This window comes from Ovis aries, chromosome 3 (genome assembly GCF_016772045.2).
Source record: "Ovis aries strain OAR_USU_Benz2616 breed Rambouillet chromosome 3, ARS-UI_Ramb_v3.0, whole genome shotgun sequence".
Lineage (NCBI taxonomy): Eukaryota > Metazoa > Chordata > Mammalia > Artiodactyla > Bovidae > Ovis > Ovis aries.
In genome coordinates this window covers 982,144-1,006,850 of record NC_056056.1, presented here as the reverse complement: position 1 = coordinate 1,006,850, position 24,707 = coordinate 982,144, and the positions used below count along the sequence as shown (strand labels likewise).

The 24,707-nt window shown below is 63.4% G+C and overlaps 1 protein-coding gene across 5 annotated transcripts; it reads left to right on the top strand.

Annotated features, from left to right (window-relative positions):
• Positions 1–1,900: 1,900 nt before the first annotated feature.
• Positions 1,901–24,197, top strand: TRAF2 (TNF receptor associated factor 2). 5 transcript variants are annotated; one of them, XM_042245402.2, is made up of 12 exons: positions 1,901–2,597; positions 4,774–5,235; positions 12,729–12,945; positions 13,244–13,322; positions 13,470–13,568; positions 17,247–17,408; positions 17,545–17,619; positions 18,787–18,861; positions 20,138–20,464; positions 21,949–22,126; positions 22,508–22,656; positions 23,032–24,197. In XM_042245402.2, exons 3-12 carry the CDS (start codon positions 12,758–12,760, stop codon positions 23,248–23,250), a joined length of 1,551 nt encoding a protein of 516 aa, XP_042101336.1. In that variant the 5' UTR covers positions 1,901–2,597; positions 4,774–5,235; positions 12,729–12,757; the 3' UTR covers positions 23,251–24,197. The 5 variants fall into 5 exon arrangements, with proteins under 5 accessions (XP_042101336.1, XP_060269696.1, XP_042101338.1 ...); XM_060413713.1 differs by lacking the exon at positions 1,901–2,597 and adding an exon at positions 3,229–3,510; XM_042245404.1 differs by lacking the exon at positions 1,901–2,597 and having other exon boundaries at positions 4,825–5,226.
• The last annotated feature ends 510 nt before the right edge of the window (positions 24,198–24,707 follow it).

The following is a 24,707-nucleotide window of genomic DNA, read 5'->3' as shown; positions in this document are numbered from 1 at the left end:
GACCCCATGGACTGTCCCCTGCCAGGCGTCTCTGTCCATGGGACTTTCCAGGCAAGAATACTGGAGTGGGTGGCCATTCCTTCTCCAGGGGAATTTCCCGACCCAGGGGTTGAACCCGGGTCTCCTGCATTACAGGCGGGCTCTTTACCAGCTGAGTCACCTAGGAAGCCCCACATCACTTCCCGTCTTGGAGGGAAAGTAATAAAATGAGACAGACGGCGTCCGAGTAAGGAAGGCGTAGTAGGGAGAGCTCTCAGCGTTCCTTTCACAAGCCCATGCTTAGTCAAGGCCATGAGCACTAGGAATTATCTCCAAGTGCTGAGCTGGCAGCTTCTTGAAAGTGAAAGTCACTCGGTTGTGTCTGACTCTTGGCGACCCCATGGACTGTCCATGGGATTCTCCAGGCCAGAATACTGGAGTGGGTGGCCTATCCCTTCTCCACGGGATCTTCCCAACCCAGGGATCAAACCCAGGTCTCCCGCATTGCAGGCAGATTCTTTACCAGCTGAAACACATGGGAAGCCCAAGAATGCTGGAGTGGGTTTCCTATCCCTTCTCCAGGGGATCTTCCCAACCCAGGGGTTGAACCCAGGTCTCCCGCATTGCAGGCGGATTCTTTACCAACTGAGCTATCAGGGAAGCCACCGTCTTCTTAGAAATGTCATTTTTTAAATAAAGTTTCAGCAAACAATAGGTGCAGAACTTAAGTATATTGAGCAGAATTAAAAACCACATACTAGGGGCATCCGTGGTGACACAGTGGATAAGAGTCTGCCTCCCAGTACAGAGGACACGGGTTCAGTCCCCGGTCTAGGAAGATTCCACGTGCCGCAGAGCAGCTCCTGAGCCCTCCGGCCTGTGCTTAGCAGCCAGACAAGCCACCGCAGTGAGAAGCCCGGGCACCCCAACCAAGAGCAGCCCTGCTCACGGCAGCTAGAGAAACCCCGCGCTCAGTAACAGAGACCCAGCACCACCACCCAGAGAGAAATTATTTTTTTAAAGAAGTATACAATAAACCCAATTTGCAAGACGGTTCCAAATCAGGGGCCCAGAACTGCAGGTATCCAGCCGAACAAACAAACAAGACAGCTGGTTATCAGGTGACGGTGCTGTCGCCAACGAGCTTGCTGTTCAACTTTCTGTCCCTGGGTCTCTACTTCCCCAGAGGCTTTTAACCACTGGAGGCAGAGGAGTTTGCTATAGCAGACACCTGCTTGCTCAGCACGTAGTGATCCCAGGTTCACTGGCGCTCACTCCCACCCATGGGTGGAAGGGTCTTCCTACAGAGGCAAAGCCGGAAACTCAACGCCTCCGGCAAAATTCTCACGTAAGGCTGTTACAGAGGTTCCGTGGGACCGATCCACGTGGCTTCTCTTCAGTCACGCGGGGAGAACAGGACGGCGAATGCAGCCGGCACGCTGTCCTGTCTTCTCCGACCATCCAGGCAGGAGCCTGCTCGAGCGCAGCAGCCTTTCCCCAAGCTTGCACCCGTGAAGGTGCACACGGGGGGCGTATGTACATAAAGCTCCCACACGAGGGGTGGAATCTGCGAATTCCTTCACTGGCTCAGAGGCACTGACGTTACTCAGCCAAGTGTCAAGCAGGTTGTCGCTGTCCACGTTAGTAATTATGTTATCAGCAGAAGAGAGTCTACGTGGGAAAGCCGAGGAGTTGCAGTTCAGGGGGTTAGAAGTGTGACCGACCATAGGCAAATGCAGGGAACAACAAGGAGGGGAACTTGCTTTTATGGGGAAAGGAGGGGGTTGGCAGGGGTTCCAATGGAGGCTTTCCGTTGGCTGGGCCCTTTTTTACTGGCTGGGCTGTGGGGATGGTTGAGGGTGCCTAGGGCAGTTCCTCCTGCCTGATGGTGAGGAGAGGCACCTTCCTGACCAAGGCGTAGGTGGAGGCCTCTTCCTCTTCGGGGTAATTGGCATCCATGACGGGCACAAAGGCTTCTCCTCCAGCTCAGTCCCCGCTCCAGCTCTGGCTGGCAGCGGCGGTGGTGGCTTAGTTGCTAAGTCATGTCCGACTCTTGTGACCCCATGGACTGTAGCCTGGCAGGCTCCTCTGTCCATGGGATTCTCCAGGCAAAAATACTAGAGAAGTGAAAGAAAATTACCATAAGTCTGTTAAGGTGCGTAAAGGCCATTTGTTGGTCACCTCTGAGTGGAATAGATGGACAGATGTGGCTGGATTGTCTATTGAATGTGACAGTCAACAATCCAACAAGACAAGAAAGGTTGCTTGACAAAAACGTCAAATTTGCAGATACTAAGACTCGCAGACAGAAGCTGGTCTATGATGTTATTTATTACTGTGAAAAACGGACGTGTTGGAATATGCACTCCCCTCTTTTTTGAGAAAACACGTTAATATAAAGGAAGTTTTGATCCATCACTTCCCCCTTTTCTGTGCTGTTTATTGAGTGTACTTACTTTTCACTTTTTACATGACCGTGTACAGCGAGTTCAGCAAGACAGCGTTCCCACCACCAGCTCTTCTTTCCAGGTCACTGTCATCACTGAATACTCTCGGTCCGCCGGAGAGGGGAGCTGAAAGATCCATTGGGCATCCCCAGTGAGGACTGCAAAGGCCAGGTGTGTGGGAGGAGAGGGTGGGCTGTGGTCTCTGGGGGGCGAGTGGCTGGACCCGGAGTGGACGAGGCCACTAGCTTCTCCAGAGCACTGGCGGCCACCTCTTTCAGTTGCAGAACCTAGCCCCAATTAGACTGAGCCCGGTACAGGGCCTCTGCAGGTGGTCAGGGGAGGGGAGGGGCCCAGCAGGAGAGGGTGGGGCTGCCAGGGATGGGCCTGGGGTCTGTGGAAGCTAGGAGGGGTGGTGGACAGCTGGCAGAACCAGGGTCACAGGTCCCAGCCGGGCTGTAGACTGCTGGGTCCTGGACAGGAGGGAGCCCCATGGAGGAGGGTGGTCGTGGTGGGGTGGGATATGTCTGCTGTGGAGGGGTCCTGGGAGATCCCCGAGGGCCAACCCCAGCCTCTCCGACACGGAGCTGGTGGGTCTGAGCGTGAGCAGAGCCATCTTAGGGTTTCCGGGCTCGAACTGAGGCAGTGGAGCAAGCTCCCCACAGCTAGCAAGCAAGTGTGGGTCCTAGGCGGGAGGTCCCGCCGGCGTCAAGGGGCCACGGCCGCAGTTCCGGATGAGGCCGGCAGAGGGCGCGCGCGGACCGACCGCTGCTCCCCAGTGAGCCCGAAGGGGCCTCTGCCCTCCAAGGACCCACGTCACCGGGAGGACAGGAGCACACGAGGCGAGTCCCACCAGGCGTGCGGGAGAGGCCCACTTAACACAGGGCAAGCGGGAGAGAGACCTTCTCTATCTTGAGACCCTAGAGGGCCCAGGCTGTGTCCAGCACCTGGGGGGGAAGGTAGCTCTTCCCGGCCACCTGTGGGCTGGTGCAAAGGCCCTGGGGCCAGATTGGCGTGGTGACGGGAGGCCGTGGATGGTCAGGGCAGCCCCAGCACCTGCGATTCTGCACGTGAGGTTGTCTCCCAGGTCTGTGGTTCTGCATGTGGGGTGGGGTCCATTTTCTAAGAACCTGGGCAGAGCTTGTCTCTAATTGGGGGAATTGGGGGTGATCTTTGCCTTCTTGGCAACTTTATGTGTTTTCCAGAGCTTCCGAAATGATATTCTGTTATTTAAAACCAAATGTTTTTGAATAGGTGGTACCATGAAGTGCTTTAAAAACAGTAGGTGTTCAGAGAAATTGGCCCCTCCCCGCCTCCCACCACGTCAATTACTTCCTCCTGCGTCTTTCCCAAGTCTGCAGAGAATACAAAATACAAACGGACATGGAGACCCTTCTCTCCCGCCCTGGCTTACGGAGGACGCTGCACACCCTGTCACCTCCTTGCTCTCTGCACCTCGTCCGCACCTGGGCGTGGGTGGGAGTGACTGGCAGCTGTGAAGTCAGCTGCCGGACCTCACCACCCCCTTCTTTCTCCTTTTTTGGAGGAGGGACAGCGTGGGCAGTGTGCTTCCAGGCAGGGGAGCGGGGGAGCCCCTTGTGGCTGGCGCTGGGGCAGGGGAATTCTGGGCAGGACTGGAGGCTGGCCTTTCTGGAACCCCCTCCATCAGGTGACTACACAGTGAGAGTGAAACTGGCCCCTTTCAGAAGCTGCAGCCCCAGGGTGACCTTCAGGGCCGAGCTCTCAGGACAGGGAGTGGGTTGTGTCAGGAGGCTGGCTCTGCCAGCTCCAGCCTCTACTCTGGGGACAGCTTCAGGCGCAGGGGGGCAGCCCACATCCAGGGTCCCGGGTGGGGGCCCACGTTGACCCTCCTGCCTCAGGGCTGAGTGCTGTTCTCCCTGAAGCCTGGGCGTAAAGGGCAGGAGGTGAGATGTCCAAGGGGACCGGCCGTGCCAGTGAGGAGTGGAGGTGCCCTGGGCATTAGGAAGTGTCCTGGGGCGCCGATGAGGGCCTGGGAGAGGAGACCCCAGGTGGCTGAGCAGGCGCCAGGGGCCGGGGAGGGGGCCTCAGGCAGAGTAGGAGGCGGCGGTCGCACCGTCCCCTGGGGTCTGCAGGCCCAGTGAACGGCAGATGGGGCCTGACCTGCCTGCTTGGGAGAGCTGAGAAAAGCCAGGAGTCTGTAGCCGGGCCCACGCCTCTCTGGGGGGCACCGAGGTAGGGGATAGAGGCCCCCGGCCCCAGCCCTCAGGGCACAGGCGATGACGCAGGCCCCGGCAGGGTCTGCTGGGGCTGTCCCAGTCACCTCCCAGATGACTGCCTCGGAGACTGACTTTTGCTTTCTTTTTGGCAGGAAGGAACCTGCGTGGGAATCCCCCACGTTGCCCGACGACCGGAGTGAGTCATCCCTTCCCAGCCTGCCAGGACCGAGGTGTCACCTTCTGAGCTGGTGGTGGATGTGGGCCGGCCACTTCTCCGTCAGCAGCCCCTCCCTGCCAAGGCTCCGTCTCCCCGGCCTCTCCAGGGCCTGCTGCCAGAACCACTCACGCACACACGCACGCACTGTGTATTGATCAGTGTATGCAGGAAGACCCTCTGAACTGGCAGTCTGGAAGACATGAAAGCATTCTCATGCTGGAAGCTTCTCCAGAACCTTCAAGATTAGCTCAGCCCTGTCAGTGCCAAGGGCTGCAGGCAGCCGCCTTCTGGGGAAGCAGGACTTTTGTCCAGGAAGCCTCCTCGGGAGTTAGGGTGGGCTGACGGGGCCCTGAGCCCAGCGCCTTCGTGCTGTCCCGATGCTGGAAGGGTGAGTGAGGTATGAGCCTCCCTGGGGACTTACTGCAGAGGCAGGTGAGCGGCTCCCAGATTTTACCCGCAGAAAGAGGGGTGCTGCTGTGGGGAACCTCCTCCCTTCACTGCCCATGGGTTCACGTGACAACCTCGGCCCCCCAGACCCTAGGAGAAGAGACCTCCTTACCCCTGAGAGCTCCACGAGTTACGAGCCTTGAGAGAAAGGCTCATGGAACCCATAAGAGGGGACAGGGTAGGGGACAGGGTGGGGGACAGGGTGGGGGCGGGGGGCAGGGATGCTTGAGGCAAGTATTAGTTGCTCAGTGCCGTCTGACTGTCTGCAACCCCAGGACTGTAGACTGCCAGGCTCCTCTGTCCATGGGATTCTCCAGGCAAGACAACTGGCGTGGGTTGTTATGCCCTCTTCCAGGGGACCTTCTCGACCCAGGGATTGAACCCAGGTCCCCTGCATTGCGGGCAGATCCTTTACTGAGTCTGAGCCACCAGGGAAATGGCAAACTCAGCCTCGAGGTTCACAGAACTGGTGCTGGACGCAGGGTGGCCCCGCTGCTGGTGCAGGGCTGTGGTGTTTGGGACTGGGGAATTCCGACTCTCAGTCATGACTTATGCAGTGTGATGAGAGTACTTCTGGATGCCAGCAGGATCGTTTACATTATGTGGCTTCACAGCCTGCCTGGTTTCGTTCACTCCGTCCTTGAGCACTTTGCTCGGCTTCCGAAGCTCCCCTGGAGCAGGGGTGCCCAGCGTTCTGTGCGACCTGCCAAAGCAACCTTGCCTGTTGCTTCCTGCAAGATAGGGAGAGCCATCCTTTTCCCCCGTGCTGGTGTCAAAGGAGACTGTTCTCAGGTATTTAGAAAGATGTGTCCCACGGGAGAGAATCCGAATCGTCCCCACCCTCCTTCAGCAGATAAGAAACGCTGGTCCTGGGGTCCCACACTCAGAGGCAGTGCCCTGCCGCTCCCGGCGCGGTCCTTTTGTTCTGGTCAAGACTGCGGCCTCCTTTCTAAATGTTTCCACTTGTGTGTTTGTATGCCAATGGTATGTATATTTGGTTTTGTTTGGTGGTAAAATTCACATAGTATAAAATTCACCACTTTCAAGCTTACATTTCAGCGTCATCTGTACTTTTGCAAGGTCTGGCAACCGTCGCCGCTACTGGATATAGAACATTTCACTACTCGGGAAGGAGACCTCCCTTTAGGTCTTCCTACCCTTTAGACGGGAAGGAGGAGGAGGGCATGGCAACCCACTCCAACATTCTTGCCTGGAGAATCCCAGGGACAGAGGAGCCTGGTGGGCTTCACTCCATGGGGTCGCAGAGTCAGACGACTGAGCGACTCAGCACAAGCGCCCTTTAGATAGGCGGGGTGCGTTTGCACTTTTTCTCATGAATGTAACCCACCCTCGGGCCCAGCTCTGCGCCGGCACCCTGGGCCTGGAGTTGACCTTCCGTGGCTGAACAGGTACCACCGGCATAAGCAGCCGCCGAGTCCTTCCAGGAGAGAGCCCATCGGAGACTTAAGTACCCAAGGCGCCGCAGCCCCGCCCAATCGGCGCCCGCTGAGGCTCCCTGCGCGCTTCTGGTAGGCTCCAGTGTCAGTCCGTCAGGAGGCGGGAGGGGCGGGGACAGGACCGGCCAATCGGGCCCCGCGTGGCTCTCTGCAGGCCCTTGGTAGGCTTTGGTGTCAGTCCGTCAGGTGGGCGGGCCCTAATTAGGGGGCGGGGAGAAATGTAGCCAATAGGTGCTCGCTATGGCTTCCTGGGCGCCTCTGGTAGGCCCCCACAGCAGTCCGTCAGGCGGGCTCGGGGGCGGGTCGGCGGCAGCCGCGGCGGCCGGCTGGCAGGCAGTTCCGGGCGCGAGGCGACCGTTGGTGAGTCCTGACGTCCGGGTCGGGGTCGCGGTGGGGTCGGGGGTCGAGGTCTAGGGGCGGGGACGCGGGGTAGCGGGGCGCGCGGACCCGGGAGGCCCGGCGGGAGGCGCGGACGCCGCGGCGCGCGCGCCTGAGGGGATTTCTCGGGGCCGGAAACCGAAAGTCGGAGCGGGCCCCACGCAGGAAGGTTCGCGAACGGCGGGGCGTCCGCGGGGGCGGGCCCGGGTCCGGTGGGGCCCCCGCGCCTCGCGCCGCCCGCGAGCTTCGGCCGCGGCCCCCACCCCTTCCTGCCCCGCTTGGGGTGCGGACGGGCTCCCCGGCCTCGGGGGCCGCCGCGCGCCCTCCGCCTGCCCCGGCCCCGCCGCGCTTTGGCCTTGCCCGACGGTGACCCGGGCCCCGACGGGTGCGGGGGTCCAGAGCGGAGGCCGCTGCCGGGGCGGGCGGAGCCCGGGGACCCTGCTCTGCCGCGTGTGCGGGGCCCCAGGTTCAGTGGACGCCGAGCGGGCTCCCGGTGGACCCGGCGGTGGGGACAGCGGGAGCGGGGACGGCTGCGCCCGGGACGGCCGCCGCTCGGCCGATCCAGAGTCTGGCAGGGCAGGGGGCGTGCCGGGCCTCGCGCCTGGCCCTGCGTGACTCAGGGGCCACATGGCCCCGGCGGTGGGGCCGGCGACAGCCTTCAGCAGCTCAGTCACTGAAAAGGGTGGCTTGAGCTTCTGCATTTTTAACAGTTTTATTGCGGTGTAGTTTGCATACCGTAACACCCCTTATTGTTGAATTTCAAACAAACTCCTCTAAGAAGTGCTTGTGTAAAGCCTTTGCTGAGGGGCAGTAGCCTCTCCACGCGTCCGGGCGTCTTGACTCTCCGATTCCAGCCCCCCAGCCTGGCCCAGCTCCCACCTCAGCCCGCCCTCCGGGGACCGAAGTCCCGCCCCCCTGAGGCTGCAGCCCGCAAAGGCCGGCGCTGGGAGCGGAGCCTCTGCGCGCTCCGGTCCTGTGGCGGGGGACAGCTGCGTGGGCACCTCCTGAGACACCCAGGCTGCGCCACAGGCCCTTCGGGCATCCCCCTGCGTCCCAGACCTCTGCTGTCCCAGGCTGCGTTGTGCCCTGTGGCCCCGGCCTGTCGGTTGCACCGGTGGTGGTGCCGCCACTCACTGTGCCCAGCGCCCCGCGTGGCTCACGGCAGGACGAGGTGAAGGTCGCGTGTGAGCGTCACGGACTCGGTCACTCTGGGGAGCTGAAGGAATAGGCTGTTTGAACAGCGCTTGTGACCTGGGGCTGGAGCGGAGAAGTTAGAGCCATCCCTGGTGCAGGGGGAGGTTTTGGGGGAAGGACAGACCTTTTGACTTGAGTCAGGTGTGGGCCCCTCTCGGCAGTGGGAAAGGCCAGCCTACCTGCCAACACGGTCAGCGCTCCAGTGTGGACTGGGCACAGCCTGGCAGGTGGGTTTCCATGGCAGGAGGGCACGAACAGGCAAGGGGAGGAAGATCAAGAGAAGAAAACCCAGAAAAACACGCCCTGCAGGCTGCACGGACCGCGCCAGGGGTGGGGTGCACACAGTCCGTCTGCCCTCGAGTCCAGGCTTGGGCTCGATGCCCGTCCTCGAGGCGTGCTAGGGCTGCTCCTTCCTGGAGACAGGTGAGGGCCGCCCCCAAAGGTCTCCGTGTGTCCAGGGGGAAGGTGTGTCTCTGTTCCGTGGAGGGGCTGCGTCTCGGGGGAGGGACCGAGGCAGGCTCCGAGCCGCAGGGCAGGCCCGCAGGTGGTGGAGAGGCGTTCGGGGCAGGTGTTCTTGTGGACTGGCCGTGGGTTAGGGACGTGGGTACACAGCAGCGGTGGTAGGGGGTGAGAAGCAGGGGTGAGGCGGTGCGGGTTCCAGGATTGGGGTGCCCTGCTTTGGAACGGGGTAGGGCATGGCTGGGCTAGTGTGTGTCGGGGGGAGAGCAGAGAGGAAGGGCTGGACCCAGGCGTGGGAGTCGGTGGCCAGCGGGAGCCTGGGGAGCAGGGAGGGCAGTCATAACCCCCTGCACATGCCCGGGCCCCTCCTCCCTGCCTCCAGGCCCGCGAGGCCCCTTCGCCGAGGAGAGCAGGTGAGGGCTCTCTGGGACTCTTGAGGGCCTGCTTGGGCAGCCTGGGGGTCTGAGGGAGGAGCCGGGTGCCATCATGTTTTAAGGGCCTGGGGAGGCCCTGCGGTAAGTCACACCGCAGTGGACGGTGGCCTGGCCTAGCGGTAGCAGTGTGGTCAGGTTCTGGATGCTGGCTTTTTCGGGGGTAGGGGTTGCTGGGTCTTCCCTTCTGCAAGTGGGCTTTCTCTGGGTGCAGCCAGCAGGGGCGCTCGAGCTGTGGGCTCCGGTGTGTGGGCTTCTGGCTGCAGCGGCTCCTCTGCTAGACCCGGGCTCAGCTGAGCCGTGCCCCCCGCCCTGGCAGGTGGACCCTAACCACTGGACACCAGGGAATCCCGCTTCTGGACGTGGGCAGCAGCAGGGGCAGTGGGTTTCCTGACCCGCTGGAGGGGAGGCTGAGGCCCCGAAGGGGCAGAGTTGCTGCACGGTCGTTAGCGTCTCCCTGGGTGCCTGTCAGCACGAGTAGCTGCGAGCGGGCGCTGCGAGAAGGGTGGGCGCAGTGCTTGCTCCTGAGCTCTCGTGCCCACAGTCGCCGGGCGCTGAGTGGGTCCCTGATCACTCGGCATCACGTTGCACTTGAAGGAAGGCGGCCATCGTGTGGACGGCACTGCTCAGTTGGGGCTCTGGTCCTGGGGGCCACAGGCGCACCGTGTGCAGATGTCTGTCCTTGACTGTGGCCTCGGAAGGTTGGCTGTGCAGGCGGCTTAGACCCGGGGGTGGAAGTCCAAGCGTTGCAAGCAGCAGGGGCGGCTCTCGGTGGGAGCGTGGATTTCGGGGAGTTCAGTGCCTCACTGGGGCGTCCCAGAGGGAGGCTTTTGAGTCGAACCTGTGTGTCTGCTGGCGACAGGTGGCCCCCCAGCAGCCACCTGTTCAACTCTTGATGTGACGTTGGTTTGGGCAGCAGCTCACCCTTTTGAGATGACTCATTGACACCCGTGCAGCGGGCAAGGACGGTGGGGCCCAGCTGCCCAGGGGCCTTGGGCTCAGTCTCCAGGGTCTGTGTGATCTCCCGCAGGGACGGCCCTTTCCACTGGTCCTCCCGCTCTGCACGCAGGTGGGACTTGGGCTTGCGAAGGAGGCCTGCAGTGAAGGAAATGGCAAGAAGCAGTAGGTGCCAGGCGCCCCCACCCTCCTAGGGGCTGCAGCCCACCTGGGGGCTTCTTTTGTGTTAAAACCCATTTCTAAGATTGCCCTGCCATCGCTGACATTATGGAGCAGAGTGGTTCTGGGTAAATGTGCATGACTGTACCGTAATTAGGGATTTCACCATCTTTTTTGGATTCTCTGGGAATACAAGCTCCGTCTCTTTATTCTTAAAATGAAATACTTATACGGCAAAGTGTACAAGTCCTGAGTGCACAGCCAGACACGCCTGTGTCCACGCACACAGCCACTCTCGCCTTCTGGAAGCCCTCCCCTCCTGTAGCGCTGACCCTCCTGCGTGGAAAGCTCTGCCCAGCACTCACAAGGGTTCTGAGCCCAAAAGCGTGGTTTTTCCACACCGAGCAATTCTCTACTCCTCCCTTTTTTTATTGACTCATCTCTCTCTGGCTCTGCCGGGTCTTTGTTGCTGAGGGGCTCTTCTCCGGCTACAGAGGCGGGGGCCGCTCCAGGCGCGCGAGCTCAGTGGCTGTGGCTCAGGCTTTGCTGCCCCACGGCATGCTGGGATCTTCACGGACCAGGGACTGAATCCGTCTCCTGCATTGACAGGCCGGTTCTTTGCCGTTGAGCCACCAGGGAAGCCCTCCGTTTCTTGATGGACATCGACCGGTGTCCTGGCCGCCTGGAGTCAGCACAGGCCCCTCATGTTCAGGGCTTGGCCCCACACAGCTGCCCCCACCCCACCTCCGATGGCAGCAGGTGGGCGAGGCCTCCCGTACTTCAGATCCGCTGACTGTAAATGGAGGTTTTTCATGACCCCTCCTTGGGGTCAATGATTTGCTAGCAGAGCTCCGAAAACTCAGAGAATCTCAAGTGTTGGCCGGCTGGGAGAGACACCCAGGGCCAGGTATGGGGGTGGGGAGGGCGGCCAGACCCCCTCGGTACACTTCCCATGTCCAACTAGAAGCTCCCCAAACCCCCTGGTTTAGAGTTTTCTAGAGGGCTCCGCTGTGAAGGCATGCTTGATAAATCATCAGTGAATCTTCTCTAGTTCCCCTCACCCTCCAGGAGATGGGAGTGGTGGTGAAGGGAAGATCCGGCCCCATCGCGCAGGAATGGGGGGTCTGGGTGCTGCCGGCAGGGAGAAGCCCGAGCGCCTGCTGCCTCAGAGTTGCCCCGGGGCAGCTGCCTCCCAGCTCCTTTGTCTCCTGTTAGCTTTGCCTGTCCTCCAACTCCCTGTAACTGGAGTTATTCTATGAGTAACTTTTTTTGGTCTAGTAGAAATGCCATTTAACAGGATGCCATTCTGCTGTGTAAAGTTGGTGCGTTCCCGGCTGGAGCACGTTTTGGGGTGTGAGTTAAGTGCGAGGCCAGGGCTGGGCACATGGAGCGCTCCTTGTTTCTTACCACCTTGCTCGAGAGAAGTGAGGATTTGGAAAATAAACTGGAAGCTTGGAAGGTCCAGGAGGGGTTTGGTTCCTGGTTGGAGGTTCCTGACACTTGACCCCTCACATCTGTCACCCTGAGTACAAAGGCGGCCGGCCACCCGCCCGCCCACGCGGGAGGTGCAGTGCAGCCCGGGGGCCTACACGGCCGCAGGTGTCCGGGCGGAGCCCCTGTGGTGCCCCTGTTACAGTCCTTTTCCTTTTCAGCTCTACCAGTTTATCATTTCCCGCCCATGTTCCCACCCCCCCCCACCCCCCCGCCCAATGCGTGCTCAGTCAGGTGACCCACGGACTGCGGCCCGCCAGGCCACGCTGTGGATTTTTCCAGGCAAGATACTGGAGTGGGTTGCCGTTTCATTCTTCACTCCCTTACGATTAAGGGTTAAAGTGCATTTGTAAATGTGACTGGAACAAAGTATTTAAGGCTTTAAGCACTGAGATCTCCCAGGGCGCCCTTGCTCTGGGCCAGGGAGCTGTGACTGCTGAGGGGGAGGTCGAGGCCTGCAATGTGTTGGGGCATTTTCCCTCTTTATTGCTCAAAAGAGAGACTGTTTCTGTGGTTCTTTAGTGTCCAACAGGAATAAAAGTCCATGGATTAATGGAATGGGCTCAATCTGCCACAGGAGGTGTGGTCAGCCAGCCGCGTTTGGGTGGAAAGCCGCCACGGGGAGACTGGCTGTCTTGAGGCTGGGGTCCGTGTGGCCAGCTCCTGGGCTGTCCAGGGGACCTCCTGCAGGAGGGTCTGTGAGAACCATCCGGTGTTTGCCGAGCGCTCTTCACGGTCGCTGCCTCGAGGAGATGCCAGGCCCAGGGTTGAGGGCTGCGGTCTCAGTCGGACGCGGGCTGGGCCGGCTGGCCTGGGAGAGGGGCCACCCCTCGGCAGGGGGTGCCCACTGCCTCAGCCTCGGCCCCTGGTGGCCGCGCGTCCCCGGACCCAGCCTGGCACGCTGTGCTCTCCCTTAGGGCGTGGGCTTGGCGGGGCTGCGGCGCTCATGGCTGCAGCCAGCGTGACCCCTCCCGGCTCCCTGGACCTGCTGCAGCCCGGCTTCTCCAAGACCCTCCTGGGGACGAAGCTTGAGGACAAGTACCTGTGCTCGGCCTGCAAGAACGTGCTGCGCAGACCCTTCCAGGCTCAGTGCGGGCATCGCTACTGCTCCTTTTGTCTGAGCAGCATCCTGAGGTGGGGCCGCGGTGGGGAGAGGCGGTCGTCTCCTGGGGCCAGTCTTCCCGCTCCTCCTGTCTTGAGTGGGAACTGCACAGTCTGACGGGGCCGCAGGCTCACAGCCCCTTTGTGGCGGGGGCCAGTCCTCGGGACGGTGTCCCCGGTCCCCGCGGCCGTCTGAGGGGTGCCCTGGCACGCACTGCCTTGTGCCTGCCGGCCGCCCCCACTTGGTGGCCGTGGGAGCGCCAGGGCCCTGGGGCAGGTCCGGGGGCTGCCCGCCTCCGCAGCGGGCTCACAGGGCCTCTCCCCGCTCCAGCTCCGGGCCCCAGAGCTGTGCCGCCTGTGTGCACGAGGGCATTTACGAGGAGGGCGTTTCAATCCTGGAGAGCAGCTCGGTGAGTGAGCCGTCGGTGCTGCGCCGGCTGCGCCACGAGATGGGGCCTGGGGGCAGCCGCTGCACGGGAGAGGCGGCCTTTCCCAAGCCTCGGCCCGGGCCTGGGGCGGGCGGCGGGGGGCTCACCCGAGGGCCGCTGTCTCCCCAGGCGTTCCCGGACAATGCTGCCCGCAGGGAGGTGGAGAGCCTGCCGGCCGTCTGCCCCAGCGAGGGCTGCTCCTGGAAGGGGACCCTGAAGGACTACGAGGTAGGGGCCTCCACGGGGGAGAGCAGCTGCCGCTGGGGTGGCCGCATGGAGCCGCGCGCCTGGGGCTGGGGAGCTCGCCATCTGTGCCCGCTCCTGGGGTGGCCGAGGTTCGGGGAGCAGCAGCGTGTGTGGGGCCCAGGTCCGGCCCAAGCGCCACGCGAGCAAGAAGTCAGCTTTCTCACTGCCGGGGTTGTGTTGTCTTCTCGCTGAGCGTGTTCACGCTGGAGGGTGCAGGAGTGGCCCGCTTGTCAGTCCTGGGGTCACAGGAGGGCGTCCTGACAAGGCGCCAGCGACAAGGGCAGTGCCCGGCTGTGTCTCTTGTGGGCCCGTCTGGCAGGTTGGGGCACCTGTGTGCCAGCCGCCCTCTGGCAGCCGGGCCTGCCACCCTGCCGCCTCCTTGGGAGCTGGGCCGGTGCTCTTCCTGGGGCTCGAGTGCCGCTGGATGCTTTCCTCTGTGGGGCGCCCGCACGAGCCGTGCCCACAGCACTTCCCGGTGGCTGGGTGCTCCCCGCAGAGGACGGGGTGCCCACGCCATGGCGGGTCATACCCCGGGCTACGCCTAGTCTTGAGAACAGGGGAGCCCGCCCCAGGCTTCAGGGGGTGGGGCCTTGGGCTGTCACGCCGAGGCCAGTCTCAGCCATGGGGTCTGTGACGCGGGATCTGGGGGAGGGGAGCGCAACAGGGCAGAGTGGCTGGGCCTAGCCCGAGGGGCCGGGGCGTGCGTGTGCATGTGTGTGTCCGTGTCCCCAGGCTGGGCCTCGGAGGAGGCCTCGGCGCCTGCACAGCCCCCTGGCGAGGCTGCAAGGCTGTCTGCAGGGCACCTGTTCTCTGCCCAGGGCTGCCCAGACCACAGAGCAGCCTCCCAGCCGGGGGCAAATGCGGGCTGTCCTGAGTGTCCGCCTCAGGGCGGGGCCCGTCAGCTCTAGAGTTGGGACCCTGGGTCCCTGCGGCTCCTCTCTTCCTGCCCCCGGCCCTGGGCCCTGTCCAGTGGTGTTCCCTGTTCTCCTGCCCGACTCGACATCGTGGGCTTCAGGCTCTCGGGGTCTGCCTTTTGCCAGAACAGCTTGTCCAGAGCTGTGGAGGAGCCTGGGGGCAGGTGGACAGCACGCATGCTCTGCTCTGATCAGGCGCCAAGCCTGGACGCACAGGTCTCTCTGCGCCCCTCCCGGGAGCGGGATTCCGGTCCATGGGCCACCGTGGGGCAGGGGCACGGACGGGTCCCATCTGTGGACGGGCCTGCACTGTTGCTGCCCGGGGCTGTCCAGAGAGGAGGCCTTGGGGCAGGGTCTCCCTGGGAGGGCGGGGGATGTTGTGATGCTTTTTGAGGGGACCAAAGGTCCCTGGGGACAGGTGGAGTAACCCCAGCTCCCGAGTCCTCGGGGGTCTCTTCTGCATCCGCTGGCAGTGCGGGGCCAGCTACAAGGGCCTCTGGCTGAGAGCCTGGGACCACAGCCAGCCGTGGGCCCGCCAGCTCTGCAGGCGCGCAGGCTGGAAAGTCCCTGGCGGGGCCTGGGAGCTCAGGAAAGTCCCCGAGGGGGTGGCCATGTGGGAGGCGGGCCTGCCTGGCCTCTGCCTGCAGCCTTCGGTGCAGGCTTGACCTGTCACTGGCTGGAGAGGCCACAGCGGGCGAGGCCCGCCTCGGTGTGCGGGCCGCCGCCTTGCTGCGTGGTGGTCCCGCCCTCAGCCCTGCACCGAGACATCTGCCCTCTTGGTTGCTCAGAACTTCAGGACTGGGGCCGTGCTGGGAAATGCTGGGGCTGCAGCTGAGCTCCGGAGAGTCTGGAAAGATGGGGAAAATCCTGTGTAGCCTTTGAATAAGCTTTTCCCTTGCAGTGATGTCTAGCGTTTTCTAAGAATCCAGTGAGATAATGTTCCAGTTCAGTCAGAAGGTGGTGGAACGCCTGCCAAATGCAGGTGGGGGTGGCTCCCTGGAAGGGAGAGGCAGGGAACGGTGGAGGAAAGAGCAGGGAGAAAGGACCTCGGGCTTCCGAGTAGGGTCTGGGCGGACCTGGGGGGGCCAGGCTATAGCGCTGTCACAGCTGAAAGGGGCGCAGAGCGGGGCTGCTGGGCCCTGCCTGGGCGTCCAAAGTTGAAACGCCTGAACAGTTGGTTTGAACTTTGGCTGACGGCATGTGTGTTGATTTCTCCGTGCCGTCCGAGAGGAGTGGGAGCTGACGGAGCTGGCCCGGCCCCTGAGTGGGCCCCTGCTCTGGGCCGGGACCCTGAGCCTGGGGACGGCCGCCGTGGAGTGGGGCCGGGCTCGACCAGGACAGGCCTTCCTCTCCAGGCTTGGTCAAGCTGCCCTGCGCCCAGCCTCCAGCGTTTCCTTTGCTTTGATCAAACCCAGGTGCCCCTTGTTTGTGCTTCAGGAGCCACGGCGTCTCAGGCTCCCCTCGGCCTTCGTGTGGTGGTTTGTCCTGCGCCCAGTGTGACCAGACCAGAGCCCTCTGGGGGTTCGGGGGCGCCCCCCCCCCCGGGCATACCTGCAGGGCAGTCTTTGAGGCGCTCGCTGTCCATGGAGCGGCAACCCCTGGGGCAGGGGTCCCTCCACTCTGCTCCCTGCACCCCGTATCATCCTGCCCACCTGCCGCACAGCCCGTCTGTGTCCTAGGACCAGGCCTCCGCAGCAGCGTCCCTGACGCCCCCCAGCCATGTCGGGCTGCCTGGGGGCTGCATCCCATCTGATGTGTACCCCTGGGGCGGCGTGGAGCTGGGGTTCTGGGGGCTCCCTGGCTGCCTGGAGGGCCCCCTCCCGTGCTGAGCCTCTGGGGTGCTCCTGGGGTTCTGCTTTCCCCGCAGCCAAGCCTGCCTCGGGAGGTGGAGGCCGTGTGTGCACACCGCCCCGGACTGTGGGCACATGGAGACGGCCCGAGGCAGGCTCCTCCTCCTCTGGGGTCACTGTGGCTGACCTTTGGGGCACCCGGCCCTGCAGCCCTGAGCGGCCCCCACTTGGCGGGGGCCCAGCCTGCATCTCCACGAAGGCTCTGGCCCTGTGGGGTGGTGTGCTTGGCGCCCAGCTGTGCTCCTACGAGTGGTCATGTTCACGTGATGTGGATTTGACTGCAGTTTTTATAAAACAGCCACACACAAAGCATCGTGTCCCGTTTTCTGCTTACTGCCGCCTCCTGTGCCCCTCCCGGCCAGGTTTCCTGACGGCTCTCCCGGTCTCCGCCTGTCCCCTGCGCCTGCCACCCCTCCCATTTCCCGGCCCACCCTTTCTCACCGCTCCAGCCGCCTCCACCTCCTCGCTCACCCCGTGGCCACCCCAGTGCCCGGCAGGCCTGGCTCTCACGGCCGCAGCACAGCCACCTGCGTCGTCGCCTCTCCTGGGACAGCCTGGGCCTGGCTGATCGTTCGGAGCCCAGGCTGGGAGTCCGCGTCCCTGGCCGCATCACCCATGGCCTCGGCTCCAGGAGGGCGAGTGGGGGCCTCAGCATGGCTGTCGCCTGGGCCGCGGTGGCTCTCCTCTGCCTTTCGTCCTCTAGGAGCCTGTCTCTCTGCGTCCGTGGCCCCCTCACCGTCCCCTCTGTGTCCAGAAGGCGGGGCTTCGCCAGCTGGACCCGGGTCCTGATCTCTGCCCTGGAGCAGGGGCACCGGAATGAGCACAGGGGTCCCATGGCCTGGACACAGCCAGAATCCTGCCACTGCCCTGCCAACACCCGCTCCGTTTATTGCCAGAGCTGCCATGAAGGACACTGCCCGTTCATGCTGACCGAGTGCCCGGCGTGTAAAGGCCTCGTGCGCCTGGGCGAGAAGGAGCACCACCTGGAGCACCAGTGCCCGGAGCGGAGCCTCAGCTGCCGGCACTGCAGGGCGCCCTGCTGCCCGGCCGACATGAAGGTGAGCGTGCCGAGGCAGCATGCAGGCCCGCGCCTCCCTCCCTCGGCCTCCTGGCGTCCAGACGGGCCCGGCCCTGAGCCGCGGACGCCCCCCGCACCCCGGGCCGAGGCTCTGACAGCCGCCGCGCCCCTTGCAGGCACACCACCAGACCTGCCCCAAGTTCCCCCTGACGTGTGACGGCTGCGGCAAGAAGAAGATTGCCCGTGAGAAGGTGGGCGCTCTGGGCCTGAGGGTGGGCTCCATGTCTCTCCCGCCCCCCACCCCCCACGGCACTGCCCGGTGTCTGCGCCCTGGGCCTGCGGGGACGGGGACCTGGTGCTTGGGTGCCCACGCTGGCGGGGCCCCCTGTGCCCTGGGGGCTCTGTCTCTGAGGCGGGGCGGGGCGGGCAGGTGCTCTCATCTGCTCCCGCAGTACGTGGTCTCCCCTGCTGGCTGCGCGGGGAGCTGACCTGTGTGGCCAGCTGTCTCTCCAGCCCTCTGCTCTGGGGGGAGGACGAGAGCCCTGTGGCCTGTTTTCGGGGAGGCAGCTGTGGTGCGTCTGACAGAGTCCGTCCGTCTTTTCTTGAGCGTCTGGGGTCGCTCTGTGGAGAGAACGTGTTTGTAGCTGTGTTGAGCCGTCATGGTGCTCCAGGGCGAAGACTGGGCGGTGGGTGCTTTCTGGGCACATGGGGGCTCGAGGCCCTCCCAGGCCGGGAGGGGGCCCGTCCTGACCCTCCCTGCCAGCCTTGGTCCCTCAGGCCTGGCCGCACAAGGGGTGAGAACTGCGTCCCGGCTGGTTTCAGGTGGCCATGCTCGGGTTGTGAACGTGGCCAAAAGCTTTTCTGCCTTGAGTTTCACCAGCATTCCCCCCCTCTTTTTATATGGGGGTGTAGTTTGATCCCTGGAGGAAGGCATGGCACCCCACTCCAGTATTCTTGCCTGGAGAATCTCATGGACAGGGGAGCCTGGCAGGCTACAGTCCGTGGGGTCGCAAAGGGTCAGACACGAGTAAGCGACTCCCACTAGCTAACTCACCGCCAGCCTTAGAGCCCCGGGGCCATAAATGGGCTGTAGAGGGGAGACGGCGGGGCTGCTTTCTGGGACTTGGAGGCCTGCGTGGGGAGTAGAGGCTCCGTGGATGATCTGAGACGTCCTTAGCCTGTGCTGGCTTCAAGCACACACGTGGCCAAGTTTGCACGTATGCGTGTGAACGTGAGCGTGCGTGTGCACGAGTGTGCACTGCAGCTTTGGGAGCACCTTGCTGGGCCTTGTCTGGCCTGAGTGTGCAGAAGCCGGTGGGGTGGGTCCAGGGACCTTTGCTCGGACTCTGACCTGGTCGGGGCCGCAGGGGTGAGCGGCCGGAGCAGAGGCGGAGCGGTGTTGACCCCAGGCCCGTCAGTTTCAGGACCACGTCCGGGCATGTGGCAGATGCCGGGTCCCGTGCCGATTCCACGCTGTCGGCTGCCCCGAGATGGTGAGTCCAGCTCTGCAGGTGGCCCAGCTCCTCGTTCCCCAGCAGAGGCCCTTCTGGACACGCCTCTGCTCTCGCCCCAGCCCCGCCCGCGCGTGTCCTGGCTGTGCCCATTGTCCTCCCAGTAACCCCAGTGCCCAGCCTTGGCCACCCAGTGGGAAGGATGCCCAGCATGTTGCACCCCCCAAGGTCTGGCCACGCCCCCTGCCCATCCGCTCACCTCGCTTCACCTGGCTATTCCGGGCAAAAGCCCCGTGGTCACCCTGGACCTGTTCCTGTCTATCGTCATGTCCAGTCTCCGGATGAGCGTCCATTCTTCCCAGGCGGCCCCTAGCCCTCCCCGCCTCGCTTCTGTGGCCTGCGTGGTCCGCTGTGAGATCTTGCTCCAGCCACTGGCCCAGCTGTCCTCCAGCGCCCCAACTTTCTCTGGACCTTGAACCCGCCTCCTGTCTGTGGCCGCATCTGCCAGCTTCTCTGCGGCTCCCTTGGGCCTGGGCAGCTCCTTGTGCGCGTGGCCCTGGCCCTCCTCTCACCTGTTCCGTGTCCCCGAGGGCTGGGCATGTGCAGGCCTGGCCCCAAGAGATGGGCAGCCCAGCCCTCTGCGCTCGGCAGGGGCGGCCTGCTGGCGGCACCGGGCCTCAGCACCTGCCTTGTTTCTCTGAGGTTGAATGGGGGTGGGGCCCTCTCCGTCCCCTGGGTCTGTGTGTGCCCTCCTGCTTCTGGGCAGTGCAGTGCTGGGTGTTGCCCACGCGGGCCCGAGGGCTGTCAGTGGTCAGCAGAGGGGCCCGGGGCGTGAAGGGCCTCTTCTCGGCCTGTGGAGGGTCCTGTCCCGTTGGCCTCGTGGCTCCAGCAGCGGCCTCGGCGCAGCCTCCACGCTGGGCGGCAGCTCCCGGGCGCAAGGCCTCCCGTGCAGCTCCGTCCCTGTATCTGTGCTGTAGACTCCTTGGCCCTTCTGACCCTCCACACTCACTGTGGAGCCCTGCAAGGGCCGTGGCTGCAAAGTCAGGCCTGTGCAGGGGGCTGCATGAAAGTGAACTTCACCCCCGCCCCCCGCCGTGTGGCAGCGTCTTTGACGGCTCCTCCGGCGCCTCACACTCGAGGGCGGCTCATGCATGAGGGCGGCCTGCGGGGAGGTCTGTGTCCCAAGGACGGGGTGGGTGGCGCCGCGCTGGCAGCTCAGTGTTGGGACTCGCCCTCCTGCCACCCTGCACTCAGGCGCCAGCGCCTGCCGAGGTCTGCAGCCCGGGGCCTGGCGGGGCTGACGCTGTCGTCCCGGCAGGTGGAGAGCGAGCAGCAGCAGGAGCACGAGGCGCAGCGGCTCCAGGAGCACCTGGCCCTGCTGCTGGGCGCCCTGCTGGGTGCTGCACGGCCCCCAGGGGACGGCCACCCGCTCCTCGGCCAGGCCGAGGGCGCCTGGGAGGCCAGCACACCCTCCAGGGTGGCGGAGCTGCTGCAGAGGTGCGAGGCCCTGGAGCGGAAGACGGCCACCTTCGAGAACATCGTCTGTGTGCTGAACCGGGAAGTGGAGCGGGTGGCCGTGACGGCCGAGGCCTGTGGCCGGCAGCACCGGCTGGACCAAGACAGGATTGAGGCCCTGAGCAACAAGGTCCGTGCTGGGGGCGGGGTGCGGCCCGCAGTGCCCAGGCCTCCTCAGACAGGGGCCGGGGACCACGGGGCGTCCAAGCCAGGGCTGGAGGGTGGCGCCTGGGTGTCCGGCAGGCTCCCTGCTCCACCGGTGCCTGCGCAGAGCTCCCCTGGGCCCCTCGCCCGACGGGGCAGAGCTCTGCCGGGGTCCAGCTGCAGCAGGATCCAGGGGTACCCTCAGGATGGATGGCATTGGTGAGAGAGAGAGAGAGAGAGAGATGGGGAGACCAAGCTTCGGTGAGCAAGGCCCGTAACTTTATTTTCAAAAGGAGCTTTTTTACCCTGACTCGTACATAAAGGGAAATGAAAGATGCAAGGTTATGGAGAATCAGCCCAACACTCTAGTAGTTTTGCCCTTATTGAAACCAGGATTTTTTCTGTATGCCTTTTCATAAACAAGGGTCTTATGTTATGTACATTATTTTCTGGCCTGGAGGCCTGTCGATATTTTATGACCCTTTTTTGATAAAGGTTGATCAACCAGAAAACTTGTTTTCCCTTGAAATGTTTTTTTTCTTTATGTTTCTACCCTGTGTCAGCCTCAGAAAATACTAAACAGACTTACATTCTCATGGAGCAGAGGTGCACTGGGTTACAGCAGAGGAAGAACTTACTGGCTCAGAGGTCTGATGTGGTTAATACCAAGGCCACTACTTGTTTTTCTTACATTCCAGCCTGTCAGCTAATGCGCTCCCAGGTGCACAGTGGGTAAGGGATACGGGAACTTGGCAGCAAGCATTGGCTCAGCAATGAAGCCCTTTACCGGGACTGTTCTAATGATTTTTCATCCCTTAAAGGGCTCTGTGCCCATTAGGACTTTTAGAATGTTTAGGTTTCCCGTGCCTTTCATGGTTGGGAAGTTTGTGAACAATCATGTATGTTAGTTGTAAGAGTAAGGAAAAACCTGTCAAGAAAGCTAGAATACTAATGGGGGTTTGAATTGAAATACTCCATTCATGCCCAGGAGACTTATCAACTTAGAGCCCTAAGTTGATTTTCTCCAGAGAAAGGTGGCAGGGATAGCCCCCTGCTAATATCAGAAGGGTTGGTGAGAGGCGTACGATAGTAAACAGTAGGCAGACAGATTCTGGTTTGGGGTGGATGCTCTAGCAGGTCCAGGGAGACCGAGTCCTGGTCCGCCTTGCCTGTCAGGTCTCGTCCACATGACCTTGTCGTGGGTGGGATCTCCCGTGCTGGCTCCCGGCATCGCTCCTCTGGGCCCCTCGCCCGACGGGGCAGAGGTGGCCGTGCCTCCTGGGTGGGGGTCTCCGGGGCACGGAACCCACCTGCGGCAGCTGACCCCAGGAAGGCTGAGGCGCTGGGCGAGGGGCCGTCCTCCTGGAGATGGGGACAGGCGTGGAGGTCTGCCACGAGCTGGTGCGTGCCGGACGGAAGCTGGTCCCCGAGGGCCTGGTGGAGGCCCGTCCTCACGGCCCCGCACCCCAGGTGCAGCAGCTAGAGAGGAGCATCGGCCTGAAGGATCTGGCCATGGCCGACCTGGAGCAGAAGGTCCTCGAGATGGAGGCGTCCACCTTCGACGGCGTGTTCGTCTGGAAGATCTCGGACTTCTCCAGGAAGCGCCAGGAAGCCGTGGCCGGCCGCACGCCCGCCATCTTCTCCCCAGGTGCTCTGCTGGGCCTTGCCGCCCCCACCCCTAGGCTGGGGTCTGCTGCAGGCTTGCTCCCTGCTCCTCACCCTCCTCGCTCTTACACGTCCGCCCCTGCTGCGTCCAGTGCTCAGCCCTCCGCTCCTCGCTGGACGGGAGGCTCGTCCAGACCGGGGGTGGCTGACCTTGGCCCTCTGCCCAGAGCCCTGGGAGCTGCATGTTGACCCAGCCCGAGCCCCCCGGCCGGCATCCGGGCCAGCAGGGCTCACGCTCAGGCCCTGTTTCTGAGTGCTCTGTGTCTGTCTGCACTGGTGGCTGACCCCTCCTGGAGCCCATGCTGGGTGGCAGGCGCTGTGGGGAGGCTGCACGGCTGGCCCGGCTCACCCCCCTGCCCTGCAGCCTTCTACACCAGCAGGTACGGCTACAAGATGTGCCTGCGCGCCTACCTCAACGGGGACGGCACGGGTCGCGGCACCCACCTGTCTCTCTTCTTCGTGCTGATGCGTGGCCCGCACGACGCCCTCCTGCGCTGGCCCTTCAACCAGAAGGTGCGTGGAAGGCTGCCTCAGAGAGCTTGTATGCCAGGGCGGCGGGCAGCCGGGCTGAGCCAGGGACCCAGGTCTGGGTCTAGGTCAAGACGGAAGTGAGGGGACGCACAGCCCCGTGTCCCTCACGGAGGATGTGGCGTCCTGGAGTGCAGGGCGGGGTCGCGCTTCTTCCCTCGGCCGGGGCAGCTGGGAGCTCCTGCTGAGAAAACGCCCGTGAGACAAGTGTTCTCAGAGAGAAGCCCCCCGGCCCGCAGGCCACACGCCCGCGCCAGCCTGGGCCCCTGTCAGTGGATGGGCCGGGATGGGCACAGACGGACAAGCCCAGCCGACCGCGGAGCCGTGACTCCCTGTCGCCCCCGGGCGCTCTCCTCCCAGGTGACCTTGATGCTGCTGGACCAGAACAACCGGGAGCATGTAATCGATGCCTTCAGGCCCGACGTGACCTCGTCCTCCTTCCAGAGGCCGGTCACCGACATGAACATTGCCAGCGGCTGCCCGCTCTTCTGCCCTGTCTCCAAGATGGAGGCCAAGAACTCCTACGTGCGTGACGACGCCATTTTCATCAAGGCCATCGTGGACCTGACCGGGCTCTAGCCGCCTCTCGCGCAGCGTGGCCCTGCGCTGGCTGCGTGCCTGCTGAGCTCAGTCCTGAAGAGCCTGTCCTGAGCAGGGCCGGGCTGCGGGCTGTGTGTCGCTGGCAGGTGTGCCCCGCAGGCCTGGAGCCCTCAGCCCGCAGCAGGGCGGCCGCAAGGAGCCCGGGAGAGGAGGGTCGGCCTTGGGCCTGGCTGCCGCTCGGAGGAGATCCTTGCTGGGCCAGCCTGAGAGGCTGCACGTCGGGGGTGCCCCGTGTCCCCTGTCCTGCAGGGTGTGGGGGTGCCCAGCCCTGCCGAGAGACACGTCAACTTCCCCGTCCGTGCGGGGAGGTGTTGGCAAACTCTCAGCTCTCTGTGCTGAGTGCTGTCCTGGCTCCGGCCCTGGGGGCAGTGACCCTGAGTGCCCGTGGCTCCCGGACACCATGGACCTCAGGGAAGTCGGCTGTTCTCCTGGGAGACTGCTTGCTGGGCAGCTTCCCTCCCTCAGGTCTCACCAGGGGCTGCGTGGAGAGCAGGGCCCCAGGCCTGAAAAGTGCCGGTGGCTTTGTCTTCAGTGGGGGCCTGATGTGGAGTCGCCCCAGGAGCAGCCTCGCCCGCCCTGGGGGTCCCCTTGACAGCGGCAGAGCCCGGGCAGCCTGAGCACGGGATGCAGCTGGTGGGCCCTGTCGGGGCCTCAGCCCTGGGGCCTCCGGCCGGGCGCAAGTCCTGGCTGCTGGCTGTCCACACCTGGCTGTGCTCGTGACCGCGACTGGGAGACTCGAGGGCCAGGTCCTCAGAGACCCCGTGACAGGCGGGACAGGGAGGCTCCCTCAGCACTGCCGCCCTCACTGCTCTGGTTGAGACATTAAACAGCAGCAAGGCATGGAGAGTTACCAACTCCGTGCCCAGAGTTAACCATGTGCACGTTTTGAATTACGTATTTTAATTAAAAAGAGGCGTTGCAGAAAAGCGGAGTCCTGCCTCCTCCTCCTCGCGCCGCCTCAGCTAGCCAAGGCGCTGCCCTCGCCAATCCGGGCCCTCTGCTGTGCGTGTAATTTCCGTCTCCGTGTGTGGTCTCCCACGTGTGAGACGTGTGCACTGCATCCCCCGCGGGGCCCCGTCCCCTGCCCCAGGGTGGAGAGCCTGGTGTGCTGAGCACGGTGGGGTGTGAACACCAGCCCCCCCGTCTGTCGCCTCCCCGCTCTGCTCCCACAGACACACACCTGCCCGCGCCCGTTTCGGGCTGGCGGGGCGTCCCTGCTGCCCTGCGCACAGGCGCGCAGCTGCGGCAGGACCCGTCCTGGCTGGAGGAAGTGCCTGGAGCCCCGTGCCTGTTTGTGCTGCTGCGGTCGGTGAGGGGCACGTCCTGTATGTGGCAGACCCGTGGCTGACGGCCGTCATGGGTCGAACTGTGTTCCCCCAAAGCTACAAAGTGCTGTTTCTTGGTACTTCTTAGAATGTGACCTCGTTTGGAACGAC

Bases quoted from the DNA above. Each gene is read 5' to 3' on its own strand.
- TRAF2 (XM_042245402.2), top strand. From the start codon at position 12,758: ATGGCTGCAGCCAGCGTGACCCCTCCCGGCTCCCTGGACCTGCTGCAG. The intron at 13,323-13,469 runs GTGAGTGAGCCG...CTGTCTCCCCAG, and splicing joins CAATCCTGGAGAGCAGCTCG to GCGTTCCCGGACAATGCTGC. The intron at 18,862-20,137 runs GTGAGTCCAGCT...TCGTCCCGGCAG, and splicing joins CTGTCGGCTGCCCCGAGATG to GTGGAGAGCGAGCAGCAGCA.